Source organism: Carcharhinus amblyrhynchos, unplaced genomic scaffold, assembly GCF_965287045.1.
Source record: "Carcharhinus amblyrhynchos unplaced genomic scaffold, sCarAmb.v2.hapA scaffold_68, whole genome shotgun sequence".
Lineage (NCBI taxonomy): Eukaryota > Metazoa > Chordata > Chondrichthyes > Carcharhiniformes > Carcharhinidae > Carcharhinus > Carcharhinus amblyrhynchos.
In genome coordinates, this window is record NW_027649808.1 from 990002 (window position 1) to 1012954 (window position 22953).

General features: G+C 46.5%; 1 protein-coding gene across 1 annotated transcript in view; it reads right to left on the reverse strand.

Annotated features, from left to right (window-relative positions):
- Positions 1 to 3866: 3866 nt before the first annotated feature.
- The window catches only part of LOC145337728 (NACHT, LRR and PYD domains-containing protein 3-like), a 57695-nt gene continuing 38608 nt past the window's right edge, over positions 3867 to 22953 (reverse strand). Inside the window, exons 8-10 of the mRNA XM_080182567.1 lie at positions 18954 to 19124; positions 7108 to 7275; positions 3867 to 4636 (exon numbers count right to left, since the gene is read on the reverse strand). Of these exons, the coding sequence (XP_080038693.1) occupies positions 4549 to 4636; positions 7108 to 7275; positions 18954 to 19124 (427 nt within the window). The 3' untranslated portion in view covers positions 3867 to 4548. The remainder of the gene's footprint in view (positions 4637 to 7107; positions 7276 to 18953; positions 19125 to 22953) is intronic.

The following is a 22953-nucleotide window of genomic DNA, read 5'->3' on the forward strand; positions in this document are numbered from 1 at the left end:
AATTGCAAAGAGTTATTCCATGGAGAGTTTCAGTGCAGGGAGATGTAAATTGACACGATTTAGATTGAAAATGGATGGAATAATGTCTTTTATTAAACAATAAAATGTGGAAGCTGAAAAATATTCCGATATTTCACAGCTGGATTCACACAGTACACACAGCAATGTCTCTGATATTCTGGAATTGCTGCCAATGTGGTTAATCTCAGTACGGAAACTGCTTTCATGATTTAATGTTAATCTGGTCACTCTCATCAAAACAGGGTCAACATTTCTGTACAATGTGAGTGACTGGTAAGTTCAAAGAGCTCAGGTTAAAAGTTTAAAATAACCAGTCACTTTTCTGTTGCTGCTTTGGGAGTGTCAGTGGAATGTTGCTCACAGTAAAGTGGGAACAATTGTTTTGGGAAATAATTGGAGATTATTGAGAGCTTCCTGCATTCTGGAAATGTGTGTGAGCTATTCAGAGATTGGAAATGATGGATGAATAAAGATACAGTTCTTTGTTAGTTTGATGAGATTGTCACCCCTGAAGATTCACCAGTTCCAGGAATGATTCAACAATGTCTATCATTCAAATTCTTCAGACAGGTGAAAAAAGTGAGAGAAGGACTGAATCCACAAACACTGACACAGACAGTATTCAAAACTTCACCTTCATGTTTGAATGTGAAGGGGCTGATTGAAATAAACACGAGGCCACACTGGGATGCTGAGCAATTTAATTCCTGCTTTTCCTACATTAATAAAAATATGATGAAACATTCCTTGGATAAAGCACTCCATCTCCCTTCACACTCTACCCCTCACTCACTCTCTCACTTACTCTTGCCCTTTCTCTCTCCCCTTCATTCTCCCTCCTGACTCTCACTTCCTCATTGAGTCAACTTTTCTCCCCCTCACCTCTCTCTTCACTCAATCTATCTCCCATTGCACTCTCTTCTCACTCTCTCCCCTTACACTCTCCTTCCTCTGTCTCCCTCATTCATTCACCTTCTCTCCCCCTCAGAATGCCTTCCCCCTCTCTCTTCACTCAATCTATCTCCCATTGCGCTCTCTCCCAGTCATTCCCTCTTCCCCCCCGACTCACTCTCCCTCATTCACTCACCTTCTCCCACTAAACCTGTCCCTTCCCTCCCCTCTTCATTCAATCTATCTCCCAATGCTCCCTCCCCTCACTTTCGCCCCTCCCTATCTCTCCCTTCACTCTATCTACCCTCATGATCCCTCCCCCCACTCTATCTGTCCCTTACAATATCTCCTGTTCAGTCACCGCATCTCACACTATTCTTCGAAAATCTTCCCCCACTCTCTCCCCTATACTCTCAGTGTCTCCCCCTCACTGACATCACCCTTTCTCCCTCAGCCTCTTGTCCTATCACTCCCACCCCATTCCCCCCCTCACTCACACACCAGCTCGCTCCATTCCTGACACACTCTCCCCATCCCTCTCTCACACCCTGTCCTCTTGCTCTCTCCTCTGTCTCTCCCCATCACTCTCTCTCCTCATCAGCTCCCCTCACCATCTCTCCTCCTCATTCACTCTGAATTTATTCCTCCCTCACTTCCTTCCCTCACACTATCTCCCATCGCCCTCTCCCCGCACCCTCACTCTTCACTGACCCTCCCCCTCACATGTTCTGCTTACTCTCTCTCTCATTGATTGTATTTAAGACAGGGAAAGACAGGCAGTTGATTGGAAAGGTGGGAGAATGGGGTTGAGAAAGTTATCAGCTGTGATTAAATGACGGAGGAGACTCAATGAGCAGAACAGCTGAATTCTGCTCCTGTATCTTACGGTCTTTTTAGTTTCACTCTCACTGTTAGCTGCAGTATTTATCCTAGTCCCCCACTCTTTATTAGCTTGTGTATGTATTAGTTTCAGGAGTGCAGTGATTACTAATTAGCATTGAACATAAAAAAATGCAATATTTAATTACAAATACCTACAGTGATACAGATGATAAAATTAGGAATATCCATTACAATTACAGAGCAGCAGCATTAACCCTTTCTCTTTCAAAACTCAGTAACACAGATCATATCACATACTGAGCAGTGTTCAGTTAAAACTAGCACAGACAACACAATAAAGTGAGTTTAAATTGTAATAATAGATGATGTGAATAGTTTGTTCTGAAGAAATGATACTAATTTGAAAGTGATTAATTCATAGTCTTTGAAGAATTTCCCTGATTCAATGTGATGTTTTTAATGGTATAGAATATCTCTCTACTTTTCAACGCTGACATCTGCAACTGCAGATGGATGAAAAACAACAATCTGACAAACCCCAGGTAATATCTGTCATGGTAAAATAAACAGTTTGATAAATAATGGTCATATCTGACATCATGCATCAGTCCTGAGATATTTGAGACAATCCAAAATAAATCATACATTCAGAAATTAAATAAAGCTGGGGTGAGTGTGCAGGGACAGAGTGAAATTGTGAATTCTAGCTTTCTGTGCGATAGCTCTGGATCTGCTCAGTGAGATATAAGGAACAAGGAAAGAGGAAACTGTATTTCCGAGGCTCCGATCCTGTCCAGTGCTGCCCCAGTGTCCATTTGTTATTTTCGGTCTAGGGATGTCGGTTTCAGAGGAAATGTTATCACTGTTGTCTAAATTAAATTTCATTTGTTTATGGGGTGCTGAGAATTTATTAACCGCTGTAATGCATGGGTTTGTGATGTGTGTTGTGTGTATTTAAGAGAGATTCTGTGTTTCCCTCTGAAGTCTCTCTGTGTGTCAGTACATGGGTAAGAGTGTGGACTTGTCCAGCTTTGTATGTGTGTGTTTCAGGGAGTGTGTATCTCTGTGGCCTGGAACTTGTGTGTGAGTTTGTCAGTGTGTGAATGTGTGTGTGTTGGTGTCAGTTTGTGTCTGTGTGTATCAGTGTGTGTGTCTGGAGGGATGTGTGTAGGATGCACAGATGTGTGTATGTGTATGATTATGTATCTGTATGTTTGGTTCCATGATTGTGCCACTGTGTCTCTGTGTGAATGTGTGTGTGTGTGTGTGTGTGTGTGTGTGTGTGAGATTATGCTTGTGATTGTATGTTTTTGTGGGCGAATGTCAGTGCCCCTGTGTGATTCAGATTATAAATCAGAAACATATTCCACCTTTGGTTTGGAAACACTTTAATCAACCTGTGCATTTGGGATTTTAACAGTTCCAGAAATAATTGAATTAACATTTACCGTGTGTGTGTGTGCGTGTGTGTATGTGTGTGTGTGTGTGTGTGTGTGTGTGTATGTGTGTGTGTGTGTGTGTGTATGTGTGTGTGTGTATGTGTGTGTGTGTGTGTGTGTGTGTATGTGTGTGTGTGTGTATGTGTGTATGTGTGTGTGTGTATGTGTGTGTGCGTGCGTGTTGTGGGTTAAGGAATCAACACCCTGCTTCACCAAAGTCAACACTGAAACTTTCCCAGGTAAATATGTGGGAACTTGTGTTGATGTTGATAATTGGCAGGTTTGGATTCCAATGGAACTGCTCTCTGTGTCAACCTGTGGAATTGTAAAGCAAAAGGAAAAGGGGAATAGTTTGTTTGGAAATTATTTTCTGTTTGAGCGTGGACAAAATTGATGAATGGTTGTAATTGAGTCTCAAAATGTTTGTATTTCCAATTTTCAAAGTATCAGTCTGTGAGATTGAGACAATTATCTGGGAAATATTAAAAGATCCATTAGTAAGATCCACTGTGGAAGATTAAACACTGAATGTCTGATACAGGAATTACAGAGTGCAGCACAGTTTACCCACTCCCATTCTGAATGGGATTAGTGTCTAATAACTGCACCAAATGTACACATTACAGTCTGAGATCATCCCTAAGGACAATCTCCAGACAATATCTCCCATAGGGAATGAGGGAACAGAGTTCATGTACAGTGTCTGGTGATAAAAGGGTTAATTCACCAGGCGAGGTTCCTGCTGTAAACTCCAATCCCTGTCAATATTGTTCAATATTCACACTGCAGTAACCGGTTCCCAGATGCAGACATGGGACTGACTGAACTTGTCTGAGGCTCACACAGAGCAGCGCCTGCAGTAGGTGTGAGCCGCCAGCAGATGGTGGCATTGTGTGACTTTAATCCCCAGACAGTGAAAGAGGTTTTGAGGAGAGGCTGGTGGAGCCTTTAATTCATTCACAGAGACAGAGAGGAAACTCTGACAAGATTGACCAATCTGTCCTCTGCTGGGTACTGTCAGAATCACACACACTGTTCCCTCTCTCTGGAGAATGATCTCTGCTGCTCCATTTTGAAAGGAGGGTGAAGACTCTGTTGCTGAGAACACTGACAACACATTGCTGCTTAAACAATGGTTTGCAGCAATCTTTCCTTCAATGTGGAGACTAAAACTACAACAGTTTTCCAGCTGGGAAACCAGGTAAGCAGGGAGATCACTGCCAGGCCGGAGGGGCTGATGGAATAGGGAGGGAGAGGGGCAGGAATGAAGGGTTTGGAAGGAGCTGTCGAAGATCTTCACAATTCAGGATTTCACTGTAACCGATGGAGCAGCAATGTTCAGAGATTGAAATGTTCACACTGTCACTCTCAGTCCTGATCTGGATCCCCGCAGCGGCTCCAGCTGTCTCCTTCCATTTGAACTGAACTGATTCCTCTCCAGCCTGAAACAGATTAAAGATGAAACAGGAAATAAACAGATTGAACAACAGGGTAAATAACAGGAGACTGGAGTTAATGGGACAAATCTTCTGGTTTCTGGATCACCAGAGACCCAGACACACAACTGAAGATGAGCATCGGGACCCTGTGGATGTCCTGACACACTGATCTACCTGGGAATTGTCCCAGAGGTAGTAACTACTATTGGGGAAGTCCCCTGCTGCAGTTAGAGTCAGAGACTTGGGACAGATCCACAAAATTTACCTGGATAGTTACTCAGGTAATGTTAGACAGCTCACCACCTGGGCTAATACCTGACTAGCACAACCGAGTCCGCCAATCACTTCCCACTGATTCCCCATACTACACCTCCCACAATCTGACTAGACCCACTCATCCCTACCTCCCCTCCAGCCTGGTGACCTCCCATGAGCCCTTAAACTAATCGGACTAACCCTCCCAACTTGGCCTCATCCTGAGCCAACCTCTCCTCACCTGACATAGAAACATAGAAGATCGGAGCAGGAGGAGGCCATTTGGCCCTTCGAACCTGTTCCACCATCCATCACCATCATGTCTGATCATCCAACTCAATAGCCTCATCCTGCTTTCTCCCCATAACCTTTAATCCCGTTCACCCCAAGTGCTCTATCCAGCTGCCTCTTGAATACATTCTTGACTAAACCTCTGACTTAAACTCATTCCCCCAGAACCAACCCCACCCCACTACCCTCTTCAAAGCTATTAACCAATCCCAACCCCCCACCACACAACCACATCTGTTTAGACCCCAACAACATGACCAACTCCCAGTCACCATCCAAACTCCCGATTAACCCTCCAACCCAACACAATACAACTCATCCACTCCCCCGACACCCAGAACTAATCCTCCAACCTCTCCCCAGCTCCCTGACTAACCATTCATCCAGCGACACACCAACCCATTCACTCCCCCCATCAACTATCACTGACGGAGCTCCCCGGGGTCACTGTGCTGTAAATAGGGTGTGTGCTCTCTCTTCCCCGACTCTGCTCTGATGGAGCTCCCCGGGGTCACTGTGCTGTAAATAGGGTGTGTGCTCTCTCTTCCCCGACTCTGCTCTGACGGAGCTCCCCGGGGTCACTGTGCTGTAAATAGGGTGTGTGCTCTCTCTTCCCCGACTCTGACGGAGCTCCCCGGGGTCACTGTGCTGTAAATAGGGTGTGTGCTCTCTCTTCCCCGACTCTGCTCTGATGGAGCTCCCCGGGGTCACTGTGCTGTAAATCGGGTGTGTGCTCTCTCTTCCCCGACTCTGACGGAGCTCCCCGGGGTCACTGTGCTGTAAATAGGGTGTGTGCTCTCTCTTCCCCGACTCTGCTCTGACAGATCTCCCCGGGGTCACTGTGCTGTAAATAGGGTGTGTGCTCTCTCTTCCCCGACTCTGCTCTGACAGAGCTCCCCGGGGTCACTGTGCTGTAAATAGGGTGTGTGCTCTCTCTTCCCCGACTCTGCTCTGATGGAGCTCCCGGTGTCTCAGTGCTGTAAATAGGGTGTGTGCTCTCTCTGATGGAGCTCCCCGGGGTCACTGTGCTGTAAATAGGGTGTGTGCTCTCTCTTCCCCGACTCTGCTCTGACGGGGCTCCCCGGGGTCACTGTGCTGTAAATAGGGTGTGTGCTCTCTCTTCCCTGACTCTGCTCTGATGGAGCTCCCGGTGTCGCAGTGCTGTAAATAGGGTGTGTGCTCTCTCTTCCCCGACTCTGCTCTGATGGAGCTCCCCGGGGTCACTGTGCTGTAAATAGGGTGTGTGCTCTCTCTTCCCCGACTCTGCTCTGACGGAGCTCCCCGGGGTCACTGTGCTGTAAATAGGGTGTGTGCTCTCTCTTCCCCGACTCTGCTCTGATGGATCTCCCCGGGGTCACTGTGCTGTAAATAGGGTGTGTGCTCTCTCTTCCCCGACTCTGCTCTGATGGAGTTCCCCGGGGTCACTGTGCTGTAAATAGGGTGTGTGCTCTCTCTTCCCCGACTCTGCTCTGATGGATCTCCCCGGGGTCACTGTGCTGTAAATAGGGTGTGTGCTCTCTCTTCCCCGACTCTGCTCTGACGGAGTTCCCCGGGGTCACTGTGCTGTAAATAGGGTGTGTGCTCTCTCTTCCCCGACTCTGCTCTGACGGAGCTCCCCGGGGTCACTGTGCTGTAAATAGGGTGTGTGCTCTCTCTTCCCCAACTCTGCTCTGACGGAGCTCCCCGGGGTCACTGTGCTGTAAATAGGGTGTGTTCTCTCTCTTCCCCGACTCTGCTCTGATGGAGCTCCCCGGGGTCACTGTGCTGAAGATTCTGGGAGAAATATGCAGCAGTTTCAGGTTGGGGGAATTTTCACACATGCCGGCAATCTGCTTATCATTGCTGCTGCTTGGAAGATTCAGGCCCATTTATATTTTAAATCCATTTATATTTTAATTGTTACACTAAAAATTAACACAAACACTCACAAGATCCATTCCAGACTCCTACAGGTCCGTATGAGGCGGCGGAGAGCAGGGACAGATTGATCTGTGAAGGAGTTTGATCCCAGGTTCAGACCCCTCAGTGACTGGTTTGTACAGAGAGCGGAGACGAGATCCTCAGCACAAGAATCTGTGAGAGCGTTAAATTCCAGACTGGAGACCAGAGAGAGAAATAACAGGAATCAGGCTCAATCCCCAGTGTTTTATATAATACTGTTAATAACAATAATAATGTATTGTAGGAGACATTCCAAAAACACAACTTGCATTTCTGTAGAATGAGGAAATACTCAATGCTGAAAATGAAATATAAATAAACTGGAAATGCTCAGCAGGTTAGGGAAATATTTGTGAAGAGAGAAACAGGGGTAAAGTTTGAGCTTCCATTGGAACTGGGAACTGGCAGTGAATTGACAGGTTTGAAGGGACAGCGGTGGGTGGCTGGGGATGAAACAAAGAAAGGACAAACTGGAATTACAGGAGTGATTAAATGGTAAAAGTGATGATGGGACAGGACCATAATCACAGGATCCCCATGTCCTTACTCGGAGTGGCTCGGGAGGGACATGGGATGGTCAGTGGTTTGGGAATGCAGTTTGTGGTGAGGGTGAAGATAATGGCTGTGATTTTCCCAGAAGCTGTGAATTCCCAACATGGGGATTGGAAATGGGTGGTGTGTCTGTGTGGGCAGGATAGGCAGAGTTATGAAGGTGATATTGTCAGAGGCGGACAATTAACGGCTGGCAGGCAGGGGGAGCTGCCCACTGAGGCAGCCTGGGCAGGGGGCAGTCCCGGTTCAGGCAATGCTGGCACCATCTCCAAAGGCAGCCAGCAGGACTTTCAAACACAGCAGCTCTGGAGGGAGCAGCGAGGGAGCTCTGCTTACTGAATGAGGGGCTGAAAAGTCAGAAAGCAGAGCAAGGGTTACCCCCCAATCACTAATTCCTCCCTGGAGGGGCTCCTCCCGGCTGCTCAGGCTCGGAGGGAGGTCCTGTTCCCTCAGGATGGGAGGAGGTTATCCCATCATTACAAGCCAGTCTGGATGGAGATTGCTGGGAGGTGAGCAGGTTTCAGACACGTGGTTACAGTGTGGAAAAGGATCAATGTCCTGATGTGTTCTGACACGGTGAGTGCAGCACAGCCTGATATGTGAATAAGGATGAGAGGGAAATTGTAGAAAGAACATCTCCACCCAGACACCGGCAATGCAAAGGCAGCAGCATTGACTGTCAGAGACATGTCCGTTAGGCTGGCACCAGCATAGACTAGAGCAGGGTTCACCAACATATTCACTGGGCAAACACATGGCAATGTTTTTCTCACTCAAGGGGCCAATGAGTAAATTTCAGAATGATCAAGTTTGGCACAGCAGAAATTTCAATTAAAAACTAAACTGAGATATGAAAAGAAACAACTTGCTGAGCACAATAATGAGGAATAAATAAAGATGATGATTCGAGTTTAATCCTGATCAATCACAAATTGTTTCTCTCCCACATTTGCTGCAGTTTGGCTCAAAAACCCATCAGCAGCAAACATGGGAAAGAAACGGCCTGTGATTGGAGGAGCTCCATACAGATTCTTCCATTCAAACTGAACTGTGTGACTGAGATTCTGGAAACTCGCTCCGGGGGCCGCATTGAGGGGCTGCGAGGGTCACATTCACCCCTTGGTCCACACGTTGGACACCCCTGGGCTAGAGCATGTGTTTGATGGTGATGAACAATTTGTGTGTTTGGAAAGAGAACAAACATCATCAGGGAATGAGTGAAGAAGAGTGGAGACATCCAGGTCTTGCCATCCTTACACCAATGGAAGATGAAGTGCTGGATCAGGAAGGCCTGGGGACAGAGTGGGTCATTACTGCTGGTGAGATGGGTTGAGTGGGTGGCCTAATGAATGGGCACAGGAGAGTGTCTGGTGAGGACAAAACATAGAGCTTGTGTATCCATCACTGGTCACAGAGAGCAGTCTGAAGGATGTATTGGGGTCAGAACAAAATAACTAGGAGCAGCAGAAGGCCATTCAGCCCCTCGAGCAGACTCCATCATGGCTGTTCTAATTGTAGTCACAACTTTTTCCCGTCACTCCCTGTAACCCTTATTCACTCCTCAATCCAAAATCATTCTTAACTCAGCCTTGAATATATTCAATGACTCTGCCTCCACTAGTCTCCAGGGAAGAGAATTCCACTGACCAGTGACCATCTAAAAAATAAATTCTCCTCATCTCAGTCTTAAGGGACTGATAATTACATTTTAAAATCTGTCCCCTTGTCCTGGACAAAAAGAAACAGCCTCTCAGCAATTACTCTGTTTCATCTCCTCAATGCGATCACCTTTTAATCTTCTAAACTTTAACAGATTTTGTTCCAATCTGAAATTTTCCTCAGAAAATAAACCTCTCCATCCCAGGAATCAGCCGAGTGAACTTTCTCTGAACTGGTTCTAATAGAATTCTATCCTTTCTTAAGTAAATAACTCAACACTATACACATTACTCTAGTTGTGTTCTAATGAAGGACGTGTAAAACTGCAGCAAAACCTTCTTACTCTTACCTTCCATTCCTATTGCAATAAGATCGTTAAGAAACAGGAGCAGGAGTCATCCATTCTGTCCTTCAAATCCACTCCATCATTCAATGTGACCATGGCTGATCCTCTGCTTCAACACCATTTCCAACATTATCCCTGCATTCCTTGATTCACCAGCATTCTAATGGGAAACAAATACCCCTCATCTCAGCCTAAATAACTGCCCCTTATTCTCAGACTGTGTCTCAGGTTTCAGACCCTCCAGCAAGGGGAAACATCCTTTCTGAATCTGGCCTATTGAACTCTGTAAAATAGTGTAGGTTTGAATACGTTCAGCTATCATTCTTCTAAAGGCCTGAGAATAAAGTGTTTTTGTTCATCAGAGGACAATCCATCTGTCCCTGGACCTATTTTAATGAACCTTCTTTACATGCCAAGTACATCTTTGCTTCAGTCAGGAGACCAAAACTGTCCACAATTCTCCAGGTTGGTCTCAGCAAGGCTGCAGATAATTACAGGAAGACATCTTTTTCCTCAACTCAAATCCTCTTAGAATAATGTCTAACATACCATTTGTTATTTTAATTGCTCTCATCTTCGCTTTCAGTGCCTCATGAACAAGGACATCAAAATATATTTGGAGATGTCTTAATGTCTGTTTTTCCTACACAATTCGATAACCTCACATTTTTCCACCTTGTAGTCCAGCTGGAAAACATCTGTCCACTCCCTGAGCCTCTCCACTTCCCCTTCAAACATCATTGCATCCTTCTCACAATTCAGATTTCCACATGGTTTTCTATTATTCGCAAATTTGGAAATATTATATTTGATCCCCACATCCATATCATTGATATAGATTCTGGATAGCTGCTGTACTCCACTAGTTCAAGGTCGTCAATCCAAAAACAGGTAATTCTCTCACAGCACCAGGTTGAAGTCCATCAGGTTTATCTGGAAGCAAACGCCACTAACTTGCTACCAAATAAACCTGCTGGACTTTAACCTGGTGTTGTGACACTTCTTACTGTGTTTGTCCCAGTCCAACGCCGGCATCTCCACATCATAACCCAAAAATAACCTATTTATTCCAACTCCTTGTTTCTGTCCACTAACCAGTTCCCAATCCATGCTGGTATATTGCTCCCAATCCCATGTGCTCCAATTTTCTTTAATAACCTCTTGTGTGTGAATCATTCCAACTATAGAATCCCTCATGTAGGAGGTCGTCATTCCACCTATCGAGACAGTTTGACAGAGTATCTTACCAAGGTCCGCGCCCCATAACATCACAAATTTACAAGGGCTAATCCACCTAATCTACACATCTTGGTTCACCAAAGACAATTTTATCATGGCGATTCATCTACCATACATATCTTTGGAGTGTGGGAGGAAACCGGAGCACCCAGAGGAAACACACACATAGAACATAGAACATTACAGCGCAGAACAGGCCCTTCGGCCCATGATGTTGTGCCAACCAGTTAAAAAAAAACAAACAATGACCCACTAACCTAAACCAATCCCATTTCATCCATAAACCTATCCACGGATCTCTTAAACACCCCCAAACTAGGCGCATTTACAACTGCAGCAGGCAGGGCATTCCAATCCCTCACCACCCTTTGGGTAAAGAACCTGCCCCTGACATCCGTCCTATAACTACCCCCCCTTAATTTAAAGCCATGCCCCCTCGTGCTAGATTTCTCCATCCGAGGAAAAAGGCTATCACTATCCACCCTATCTAAACCTCTAACCATCTTATATGTTTCAATAAGATCCCCTCTTAGCCGCCTTCTTTCCAGCGAAAACAACCCCAAATCCCTCAGCCTCTCCTCATAGGACCTCCCCTCCATACCAGGCAACATCCTGGTAAACCTCCTCTGCACCCTCTCCAAAGCCTCCACATCCTTCCTGTAATGTGGGGACCAGAACTGCACACAATACTCCAAGTGCGGCCGCACCAGAGTTGTGTACAGTTGCAACATGACGCTACGACTCCTAAATTCAATCCCCCTACCAATAAACGCCAAGACACCGTATGCCTTCTTAACAACCTTATCTACTTGATTCCCAACTTTCAGGGATCTATGTACACATACACCTAGATCCCTCTGCTCCTCCACACTATTCAAAGTCCTCCCGTTAGCCCTATACTCAACACATCTGTTATTCCTACCAAAGTGAATTACCTCACACTTCTCTGCATTAAACTCCATCCGCCACCTCTCGGCCCAGCTCTGCAACCTGTCTAAGTCTTCCTGCAAACTATGACACCCTTCCTCACTATCTACCACACCTCCGACTTTGGTGTCATCAGCAAATTTACTGATCCACCCAACTATACCCTCATCCAGATCATTAATAAAAATCACAAACAGCAGTGGCCCCAAAACAGATCCCTGAGGCACACCACTCGTAACCGAACTCCATGACGAATACTTACCATCAACCACCACCCTCTGTCTCCTATCCGCTAGCCAATTTCTGATCCAGTTCCCTAGATCACCCCCAATCCCATACATCTGCATTTTCTGCAGAAGCCTACCATGGTGAACCTTATCAAACGCCTTACTAAAATCCATATACACCACGTCCACTGCCTTACCCCCATCCACCTCTTTGGTCACTTTCTCAAAAAACTCAATAAGGTTAGTAAGGCACGACCTACCCTCCACAAAACCATGCTGACTATCTCCAATCAACTCATTGCTCTCCAAATAACTATAAATCCTATCCCTAATAATTTTTTCCAAAACCTTGCCCACAACAGAAGTGAGACTCACCGGTCTATAATTCCCGGGTAAGTCTCTGTTCCCCTTCTTAAACAATGGGACAACATTCGCTAACCTCCAATCTTCTGGTACTATACCAGAGGCCAACGATGACCTGAAGATCAGAGCCAGAGGCTCTGCAATCACTTCTCTTGCCTCCCAGAGAATCCTGGGGTAAATCCCATCCGGACCAGGGGACTTATCTATTTTCAGACCCTCCAGAATATCCAGCACATCCTCCTTATCAACTGTAACACTGTCAATTCTACTCCCCTGCAACCCAGTGTCCTCCTCAGCTATATCCATGTCCCCCTGCGTGAACACCGAAGAGAAATATTGGTTCAATGCTTCACCAATCTCCTCCGGTTCCACACATAACTTCCCTCTGCCGTCTATAACTGGCCCTAACCTTGTCCTAACCAACCTTCTGTTCTTGACATACCTATAGAACGCCTTAGGATTCTCCTTAACCCTATCAGCCAAAGTCTTCTCATGTCCTCTTTTAGCCCTTCTTAGCTCGGTCTTCAACTCCCTCCTAGCCAATCTAAAGCTCTCTAGTGCACTATCCGAGTGCTCACGTCTCATCTGAACATAAGCCTCCTTTTTCTTTTGAACCAACGAATCAACTTTTTTAGTACACCACGGTTCCCTAGCCCTACCAATTCCACCTTGCCTGACAGGGACATACCTATCACGGACTCGCAGTAGCTGCTCCTTGAAAAAACTCCACATTTCGAACGTTCCCAGTCCCTGTAATCTCCTAGTCCAACCTATGTTTCCTAATTCTCTCCTAATAGCCTCATAATTACCCTTCCCCCAGCTAAAACCACTGGCCCGAGGTTCATGCCTATCCCTGTCCATCACTAAGGTGTACGTAACCGAATTGTGGTCACTATCACCAAAATGCACACCAACTTCCAAATCTAACACCTGGTCTGGCTCATTTCCCAGCACCAAATCCAATATAGCCTCACCTCTAGTTGGCCTGTCTACATACTGAGTCAAAAAACCTTCCTGCACGCTTTGTACAAAAACTGACCCCTCTAACGAGCTAGAGCTATAGCAATTCCAATCAATATTAGTAAAGTTAAAGTCCCCCATAACAATTACCCTATTACTTTCACTCCTAACCAGGATCGTCTCCGCAATCCTTTCCTCAACCTCTCTAGAACTTTTTGGAGGTCTATAAAAGACTCCCAACAGGGTGACCTCTCCTCTCCTATTTCTAATCTCCGCCCATACTACCTCAACAGACAAGTCCTCATCAAACCTCCTCTCTGACACTGTGATACAATCCCTGACCAATAAAGCTACCCCTCCCCCCCCTTCTACCTCCTTCTCTACTCCGACTGAAGCATTTGAACCCCGGGACCTGCAGCATCCATTCCTGACCCTGCTCTATCCATGTCTCTGAAATGGCCACAACATCAAAGTCCCAGGTACTGATCCACGCTGCAAGTTCATCCACTTTATTGCGAATACTCCTCGCATTAAAGTACACGCATTTCAAACCCTGCTCCGCCCCACCCTCACGATGCCGTGCATTGCAGTCCCCATCCATGCACCCCTCACTTTCAACCCCTCTACTCAGGATCCCACCCCCCCTCCGAATCAGTTTAAACCTCCCTGCATAGCCTTTGCAAATTTACCCCCCAGGATATTGATTCCCCTCTGGTTCAGGTGTAGACCATCACTCTTACAGAGGTCCCACCTTCCCCAGAATGAGCCCCAATTGCTGAAGTACCTGAACCCCTCCCTCCTGCACCATCCCCTCAACCACGAGTTCAAACTTTCCCCCTCCCTATTCCTCTCTAATCTATCCCGTGGCACAGGCAAGAGTCCAGATATAACTACTCTTTCTGACTTGGCCTTTAGTTTCCACCCCAACTCCATAAATCTCTGCTTAATATCCCCTTCCCTTAATCTCCCTATGTCATGTGTCCCCACATGAACTATAACTTGGGGTTGATCTCCCTCTCCCTTAAGAGTCCTGAATACCCTTTCCGATACATCCCGGACCCCAGTCCCTGGTAGGCAACACACCAGCCCTGAGTCCCTACCATTACCTCTGACTCTCCTATCCGTCCCCTTAACTGTGGAGTCCCCAATCACGAGGCCCAATCTCTTACCCCTAACCACCTGAGCTTTTACAATAGGCTCACCCCCAGAGACCTGCTCCCTTTGACTATCCCCAGTTGTTACCTCCTCAACTGTAGCCTCCAGGATCGAAAACCTATTCTGGAGGGGAACAGCCCCAGGGGATTGATCCCCCACTTGCTTCTTTCCCCTCTTCCTGGCAGTGACCCAAGACTGGTTTCTAGGAGTGACTATCTCCTTATAACTCCTATCAATGTCCTCCTCCGCCTCCCGAATTATGCGGAGTTCCTCTAATACCACCTCCAGCTCCTTTACACGCTCCTCCAGAAGCTGCAATCTAACACACTTCCTACAAGTAAAATCCCCTGAAACACTACTAGATTCCCTCACCACATACATCCTACAGGAGATGCAGCACACTGCCTGAACTGCCATCCCTGAAGCAATTACCAGCAGAAAAATAAATTTAAAAACAAAACAACAAACTTCCCCCACTCTTATAATTAGGTTAGAGGAGGTGGGAGGGTGGGATTCTCTGCCAGTGTAGAGGATCGGGTATCCTCTCTACACTAATTTATAGGGTTAGGGGCCCGAGAAAAAAAAACTATAACTCCCGGCAAGCGTCCTAGTCACACAGACACTGGGAGAATGGAGAAACTCCACACAGTCACCCAAGGCTGGAATTGAACCCGGGCCCGTGGCTGTGATACAACAATGCTAACCACTGTGTCACCGTGCCAGCCTTTCATAAATCCATGTTGGTCCTGTCTAATCCTGCCATTAATTTCGAAGTGTTCTGTTCTCACTTCCTTTATTATAGATTATTATAGGATCTTCCATACTCTCACTGTCAGACTAATAGATCTGCAGCTGCCCGGTTTCCTGTAACTCCGCATATGTTGCTAATCCTCCTAACCTACACACCTTGGACACTAATGGGCAATTTAGCACAGCCAATCCACCTAACCTGCACATTTTTTGGACTGTGGGAGGGAACAGGAGCAGCCGGAGGAAACCCACACAGACACGGGGAGAATGTGCAAACTCCAGACAGTCGCCCAGACTGGAATGAATCCGGGTCCCTGACGCTGTGAGGCAGCAGTGCTAAAACTGGTGCCATATCTTTGCTTAATCTAATACATTCCTTGAATTAGTAATGGCTGGAACACTTCTGCTGCTGTTTCTCAAATGAAAGGAAACTATTTTTGTTGGAAACGCCACACATTTACACATCACCATGTCTAAAACAGCTTGTTTTGTGATTGACACTGGAACGTACTTCTCCAGGAAATTACTTGAATACATTCTGTGAACTAATCTTCTATTCAACTTTTGACAATCTGAGCGATTTATACAGTAAATGGAAGAACGCATAGGAACATTGACCTACAGAGGGATCTGTGTGTACAAGTCTACAGATCCCTAAAATGGTAACACAGGTGGATGAAGTGGTGAAGAAGGCAGACAGCATTGACTGGGGCATCGAGTATAAAAGTTAGCAAGTTATGTTACAGCTGTATGAAACTTTAGTTGGCCACATGTGAATATTGCTTGCTGTTCTGCTCACCTCACTACCAGAAGGATGGGGATGCTTTGGAGAGGGTGTAAAGAAGGTTTACCAGAACATTGCCTGGCCAAGGAGGGTTGTTATGAGGAGAGATTGTATAAACACGGATTGTTTTCAGTACAAAAAGGGAGGCTGAGGGGTGACCTGATGGAGGTTACACAATTATGAGAGGCATCGACATGGTGGATCATCAGAGACTTTTCCCCAGTGTGGAATGGTCAACTACAAGAGGGCACAGGATGATGGTGAGAGGGGCAAAGTTTAGGCGAGATGTGTAGGGAAGGTTTTCACAGAGAGTGGTGGGGTGTGGAATGCACTGCCAATGGAGGTGGTGGAAGCAGACATGTTACCAATGTTCAACACACATCTTACAGTTTCCTCGAACAGTGTGTGTTGGAGCTGACGACGGAGCGAGCTGTCTTGGATCTGGTGCTATGTAATGAGGCGGGTAGAATTAGGGACCTTGTGGTGAAGGATCCTCTTGGGGAGAGTGATCATTGTATGGTGGAGTTTCTGGTGCAGATGGAGGAGGAGAAAGTGGGTTCCCGGACACGCGTCCTTTGTTTGAACAGAGGGGAGTACGGTAGGATGAGAGAAGAATTGGCGAATGTGGACTGGGGGAGCGCGTTGGAAGGTAGGTCTGCTGAGGAGCAGTGGAGGATCTTTAAGGAGATCTTTCTTGGTGCTCAGCAGAAATTTATTCCGATGGTTAAAAAGGACAGTAGGAGGAGAGGTAATAAGCCGTGGATAACGAAGGAGGTGAAGGAAAGTGTTAAATCAAAAGCGGAGACGTTTAGAGTAGCTAAGAGTAGTGGGCGAGAAGAGGATTGGGAGAGGTTTAAATGTCAACAAAGATTGACAAAGAAGTTGATAAGGAAGGGTAGGAGAAACTATGAAGCTGGGCTAGCGCTTAATATAAAAATGGAGAGCAAGAGTTTTTATAAATATATAAAAAGGAAGAGGCTGGCTAGGGTGAATGTTGGTCCTTTAGAGGATGAGAAAGGGGACCTAGTGGTAGGGGATGGGGATATGGCTAAGGTCTTGAATAACTTTTTTGTTTCTGTCTTCACGGAGGAGGACGTGAATAATTTGCCGGGTGTTAGCGATGGAAAGGTGGTAGGACTGGAGGGTCTTAATGACATTACTGTTACTAGAGAGGCGGTGCTCGACAGACTGGAGGGGCTGATTGTGGACAAGTCCCCAGGACCGGATGGAATGCATCCGAGGGTTCTGAAAGAAATGGCGGAGGTGATAGTGGATGCCTTGGTGGTTATTTTCCAAATGTCGCTGGATTCCGGGGAAGTGCCGGAAGATTGGCAAATGTGAGGTTGTCCACTTTGGTCGGAATAATGGTAGGAAAGACTCTTACTTACGTGGCGAAAAACTGCAGCAGGCGACGGTGCAGAGGGACCTCGGGGTCCTTGTGCATGAGTCGCAAAAACCCAGCCTGCAGGTGCAGCAGGTGGTCAGGAAGGCGAATGGGATGCTGGCCTTCATAGCGAGGGGGATAGAATATAAAAGTAGGGAGGTCTTGCTGCAGCTGTATAGGGCATTGGTGAGGCCCCAGCTGGAGTACTGTGTGCAGTTTTGGGCGCCGTACTTACGCAAGGATATTTTGGCCTTGGAGGGAGTGCAGAGGAGGTTTACTAGGCTGATACCGGAGTTGAGGGGGTTGAGCTATGAGGAGAGGCTGAATAAACTACGCTTGTACTCGTTAGAGTTTAGAAGAATGAGGGGAGATCTCATTGAGACGTATAAGATGATGAATGGGATGGATAGGATAGAGGTGGAGAGATTCTTCCCGCTCAGAAAGGACAGTAGGATTAGGGGGCACAGCCTCAAGATAAAGGGGGGGTGGTTTAGAACGGAGTTGAGGAGGAACTTCTTCACTCAAAGGGTGGTGAATCTCTGGAATTCTCTGCCCGTTGAAGTGGTGGAGGCTGCCTCGCTAAATATATTTAAGACGCGGGTTGATGGGTTTTTGATAAGAGAGGGGATTAAGGGTTATGGGGAGAGGGCGGGAATGTGGAACTGAGCCACGACAGATCAGCCATGATCTTATTGAATGGTGGGGCAGGCTCAAAGGGCTAGATGGCCTACTCCTGCTCCTATTTCTTATGTTCTTATGGACACAGGAACAGGAGACAGAGGAATAGAAAGCACGTATGGGCAGTAAGGACTGGGTCTGAATAAGGATTAGGAGTCAGGCTTGGTGGGCCGAAGGGCCTGTTACTGTGTTGTGTGGCTCTTTGTTCTTCTTCATGGATGAAGATTAAAATCGCCGTGATTATTGCAGTTTGTTTTTACAATACCCCATTATTGTTCCTGTGGATTGTGTCAGAGATTCTGAATATTGTTAGGGGCCTATAAATGCTTCCCACAAGTGATCTTTTAACTTTGTTAATTCTTATCTCTCCCCAAACTGATTCTGTATCTTGATCATTGGAACTAAGTTCACCTCTCGCTGCTGTACTGTCATCTGTTACTAACAGCGAGACTCCACCACCATGTCCTGTCCTCCATTTACTGTCATCTATTCACTCTCCCCCCTTTCACAAATCAATGGATGCTGTGTCCGGGGAGAGCTGTGTACATCTGAGGAGGAGGAGAGAACCTCAGAGGGTGCACCATAACATTATTCCCCCACACCCTCAACATAAGGATCTGTGGGACTGACATCCCATTGCTCAGGGATCAGAGAGAGAAGCAACAGGAGTCAGAGGAAAAGCAATTTTCCTTATTCATAACTGACACCAATAGTAACGGGCAGTGTTTTTTATACAAATACCAGTGGTGAAATTATGTTGTTGAATATTCAGTTATTATAAACACAATCTCACACAGTCTGCTACTTACCCCAGTGTCTGTATTTTACAGTCCGGATTCCTCAGAGCCACAGACAGCCGTTTCACTCCTGAATCTCCCAGTTTATTGTTACCCAGATTCAGATATGTCAGTGAGCGGTTTGTACTGAGAGCAGAGACCAGGTCCTCGGCACAGGAATCAGTGAGATCATTATCCCAGAGACTGGAGATCAGAGAGAGAAAAATAACAGGAATCAGGGTAAATCCACAGTGTTTTTAAGAATAAGATCATTAACAATAATAATGTACAGCACGGGACATTCAAGAAACACAACTTCAGTTCATACAGAAGGCAAAATTATATTAATGCTGTAAATCTGAAATATGAATAAATATGTTGGAAACTCTCATCAGGTCAGGCAATATCTGTGAAGAAACAAATCTAGTTTCAGTTTAATTAGTTACAATTAGAACTTGGAAGTAGCAGTGAATTAAATTGTTTGAAGTGACAGGGAGCTGGGGATGGGCGGGTGACAAGGAAAGAATAAAATGGAAGTGTCGGAGTGATTAAATGATAAAAAGGATGATGGAGAAAGGGAAGAGCTCAGGATTCCCATGTCCTTACCCTGAGTCACAGGGAGGGACATGGGATGGTCAGTGGCTCAGGAATGGAGTGTGTGGTGGGGTTGAAGATGATGAGAGAGAAACCTTTTTCACACTGCCAGTGGTTCGGGTCTGGAATTACAGTCGGGAAGTGTGGTGGAGGGAGGCTGTATCGAAACAGTCAGAAAGGAATTAGATGATTATTTGAATATAAACAATGAGCAAGGATACGAGAAAAAGGCTGGAGAATGACACACATTCCTAATGCTAATTTGGTGAGCTAGTACAGACTCAATGGGCCAAATGGCCTCATTGTGAACCGTAACAATTCTGTGAAGATAATGGTTGGAAATGTATCGCTATTTCAGCTGGAAGTTGGTGATGTTTCCGTGTGGACAGTGTTAGTAGACATAGTCCCCAATGAAATATTAATATTTCTCTCCAATAGAGAGAGAGACAATTTGTTACATGTAGCTTCAGGGTGACAGGTCTCCTCCTCCAGTCCTGAGGGAACAGAACCTCCCTCCAAACCGATATAGCCTTGAGAATTTCCAGGGAAGTGTCAGTGAATTGGGTTTAATCTGCCTTCTGCCTTTGTTCATTAACCAGGGCTCCCTCACTGCTCCCTTCAGAGCCTTTAAAAGTGCTGCTGGCTGCCTTTAAATCTGGTACCAGCTTTGCCTGAATGGGATCTTCCCCTGCAGCCAGTGGTTAAGCTCTGGAATGACCAGAGCCCCGGAACAGATCACCAAACTTAAAAGAATGGGTCAAAGTACAGTCGGTGCAGTAGATGTTCATCTGTGATGAAAGAGAGTGAGAGTGTGTAAGAGGTCTGAACTGAACATATACGGACAAGGAGGCATTTGTCTTTACAGACCCAGCCTTAGACCGGTAAGAGGAGTAGCCCCCCCCCCCCAGGTGAAGATCAGGATGTTGAAATGGGTGTGGAGAAAGATGCCTGGGGTGTGATGTTCAGATGTGAGTAAGAACGAACCTGAGTGGACAGTGTTAGTAGCCACAGTCCTCAATGAAATATTAATATTTCTCTCCAATAGAGAGAGAGACAATTTGTTACATGGAGCTTCAGGGACAAAACTTAATAAACGTGGGGCACTGGGAGGAGTTGGGACTCCGTGAATCCCACAGCCGGTACGAGGACCAAACCCTCAACATTAGCATCATTCCACATCACACTCCAGACACCAAACCAACTGAACTAACCAACTCCACACAGAACCAGAACGGACACATTAATATCTGACAGGTTAGGGGAATCCGACCACTCAGGCAGCACAGGCAGAATCACAGAATTGTTACAGAGCAGAAGGAGGCCATTCGGCCCATTGTGTCTGCACTGACTCTCCGAATGAGCAACTCACTAAGTGTCATTCCCCCACCTTCCCCCAAAACCCTGTGTATTCCAGAGCTTAACCACTGGCTGCAGGGGAAGATCCCATTCAGGCAAAGCTGGCACCAGATTTAAAGGCAGCCAGCAGCACTTTTAAAGGCTCTGAAGGGAGCAGTGAGGGAGCCCTGGTTAATGAACAAAGGACTGAAATGGCAGAAGGCAGATTAAACCCAATTCACTGACACTTCCCTGGAAATTCTCAAGGCTATATCGGTTTGGAGGGAGGTTCTGTTCCCTCAGGACTGGAGGAGGAGACCTGTCACATCAACCCAAGCAAGTCTGGATAGAAACTGCCGAGGGCCAGAGCAGGCAGCACGTGGCTGCAGTGAGGCAAAAGGATCAATAACCTGATATGTTCTGACAAGGTGAGCGTTAAACTTACAGGCTGATATGTGAATAAGGATGGAAGAGAAATTGTGGAAAGAACATCTCCACCCAGACACTGGCAATGTCCAAACAGCAGCATCAATCTTCAGGAACATGTCAGCCTCTCTGTGAAGGGTTCTGGTCAGTCAGAGATGACTGCTGTACTGCCCACACTGAGTGACCATCCTGGTGGGCCCATGATGGGCAGTCTGGCAGCACCATAGGCTTGTGTGTGTCTTTGATGGGTGAGTAACAATGGAAATTTATGTGCTTGTAGAAGAGGGCACAGAGCGTCAGAGAAGGAGCCAAGAGTGAGAGTGTCTGGATTGTGTTATCCTTATGCCAATGGAAGATGAAGTGCTGGAGCTGGGAGACCTGGAGACTGGGTGGGCAATCGCTGATGGTGAGATGGGTTGTGGATCCAGAGAGAGTGAGTGAGTGAGTGATGGGCACAGGAGAGGCTCTGCTGCTGAGTCCAAAACCTGGTGTTTGTGTGTTCACCATTGGTCAGATGGAGCTCTGGGTTAGGAACAGTCTCCAGGACATGTTGGGATGTGCATTACCCTCTAACAATCTTCACTCTCTCACAGATCAACAGCTGTGGTGAGCGGGAGACAAGCGGCTACCTTGGAAGAGGAGGGGTCCTCAGAGGGTGTTCTGTTACATTATTCCCCATAACATCCGCCAGAGCAGATACTGTCTCACACGAGTAGCAAAGGGGTTACAATCTGGCAGCACAGGACAGCACACACAAACCCGAGCAGCTGATGGAGGCAGCAATAGCTGAGTTCACTCACACTCTTGAGGGGAGAGAGCAGAGCCAGCTTGTGGAAGGTGAAATGTGACTGGAGTCTTTAACAATGCAGCAGATACTGGAGCTGCAGTGTAAGGTATTTTAACATCCGGTGGAGTTTCCAAAGGCTGTGTGTATCCATACACAAAGGATGGAGGAGTCAATCCAGACCAGCAGTGTTACCATGTCTCAGGTATGAGCACAAATAACATCCTCCACAGAGAGATTGGTGACCTTCATGGAGAGTCACATCCAGCCTCTCACCCACAGGAAATACACATGAGCTGCATGTTCTCACCACCTCCAGGAGCTCTGTGGGACACGGGCTGTGGGAGGGATGGGAAAATGTGCCTGGAGTCACTGTCAGGACTTCCCAGCTGAACAGGGAGGGTCCAGTTTGCCCTGAATGGATAGAGGAGAGGCTGCCTGCAGCATTTGGGAGCTCCTCTCAGGATGCCCCTGGTGTGGGCAGTGGGTCCTCTTCTGCTCCGACTGTAACACAAACACCTCATGAAGCTATGATGACAGGGACAATTCCAGTATCTGTGCAGAGGATTCACATTCAGCTGGATCCTTCCAGGACTCAGGAAATCTGAGGACAAAGGCCACTGTCATCGAAATTCCCAGAGGAGGGGGTAAAGATCCTGCCTGTAGCTCAGGGGAAAGTGCAGGGATGGGGGTGATTGTCATGGTGGGGTTGCTGCCTTGGGTTTCACAGGGTTATACTTTGTTGTTACCGGTCACTTTGTTATGTTTGTATTTTCAGTAAATTCAGAGATGGAACACCACTAAATAAATCCTTCACCATATTACTGGGTCTTTAACAGTTCACTGGGAATGTGAGATGGGAAATACAGCACTGAATGAGCTCAATGTCTTTGT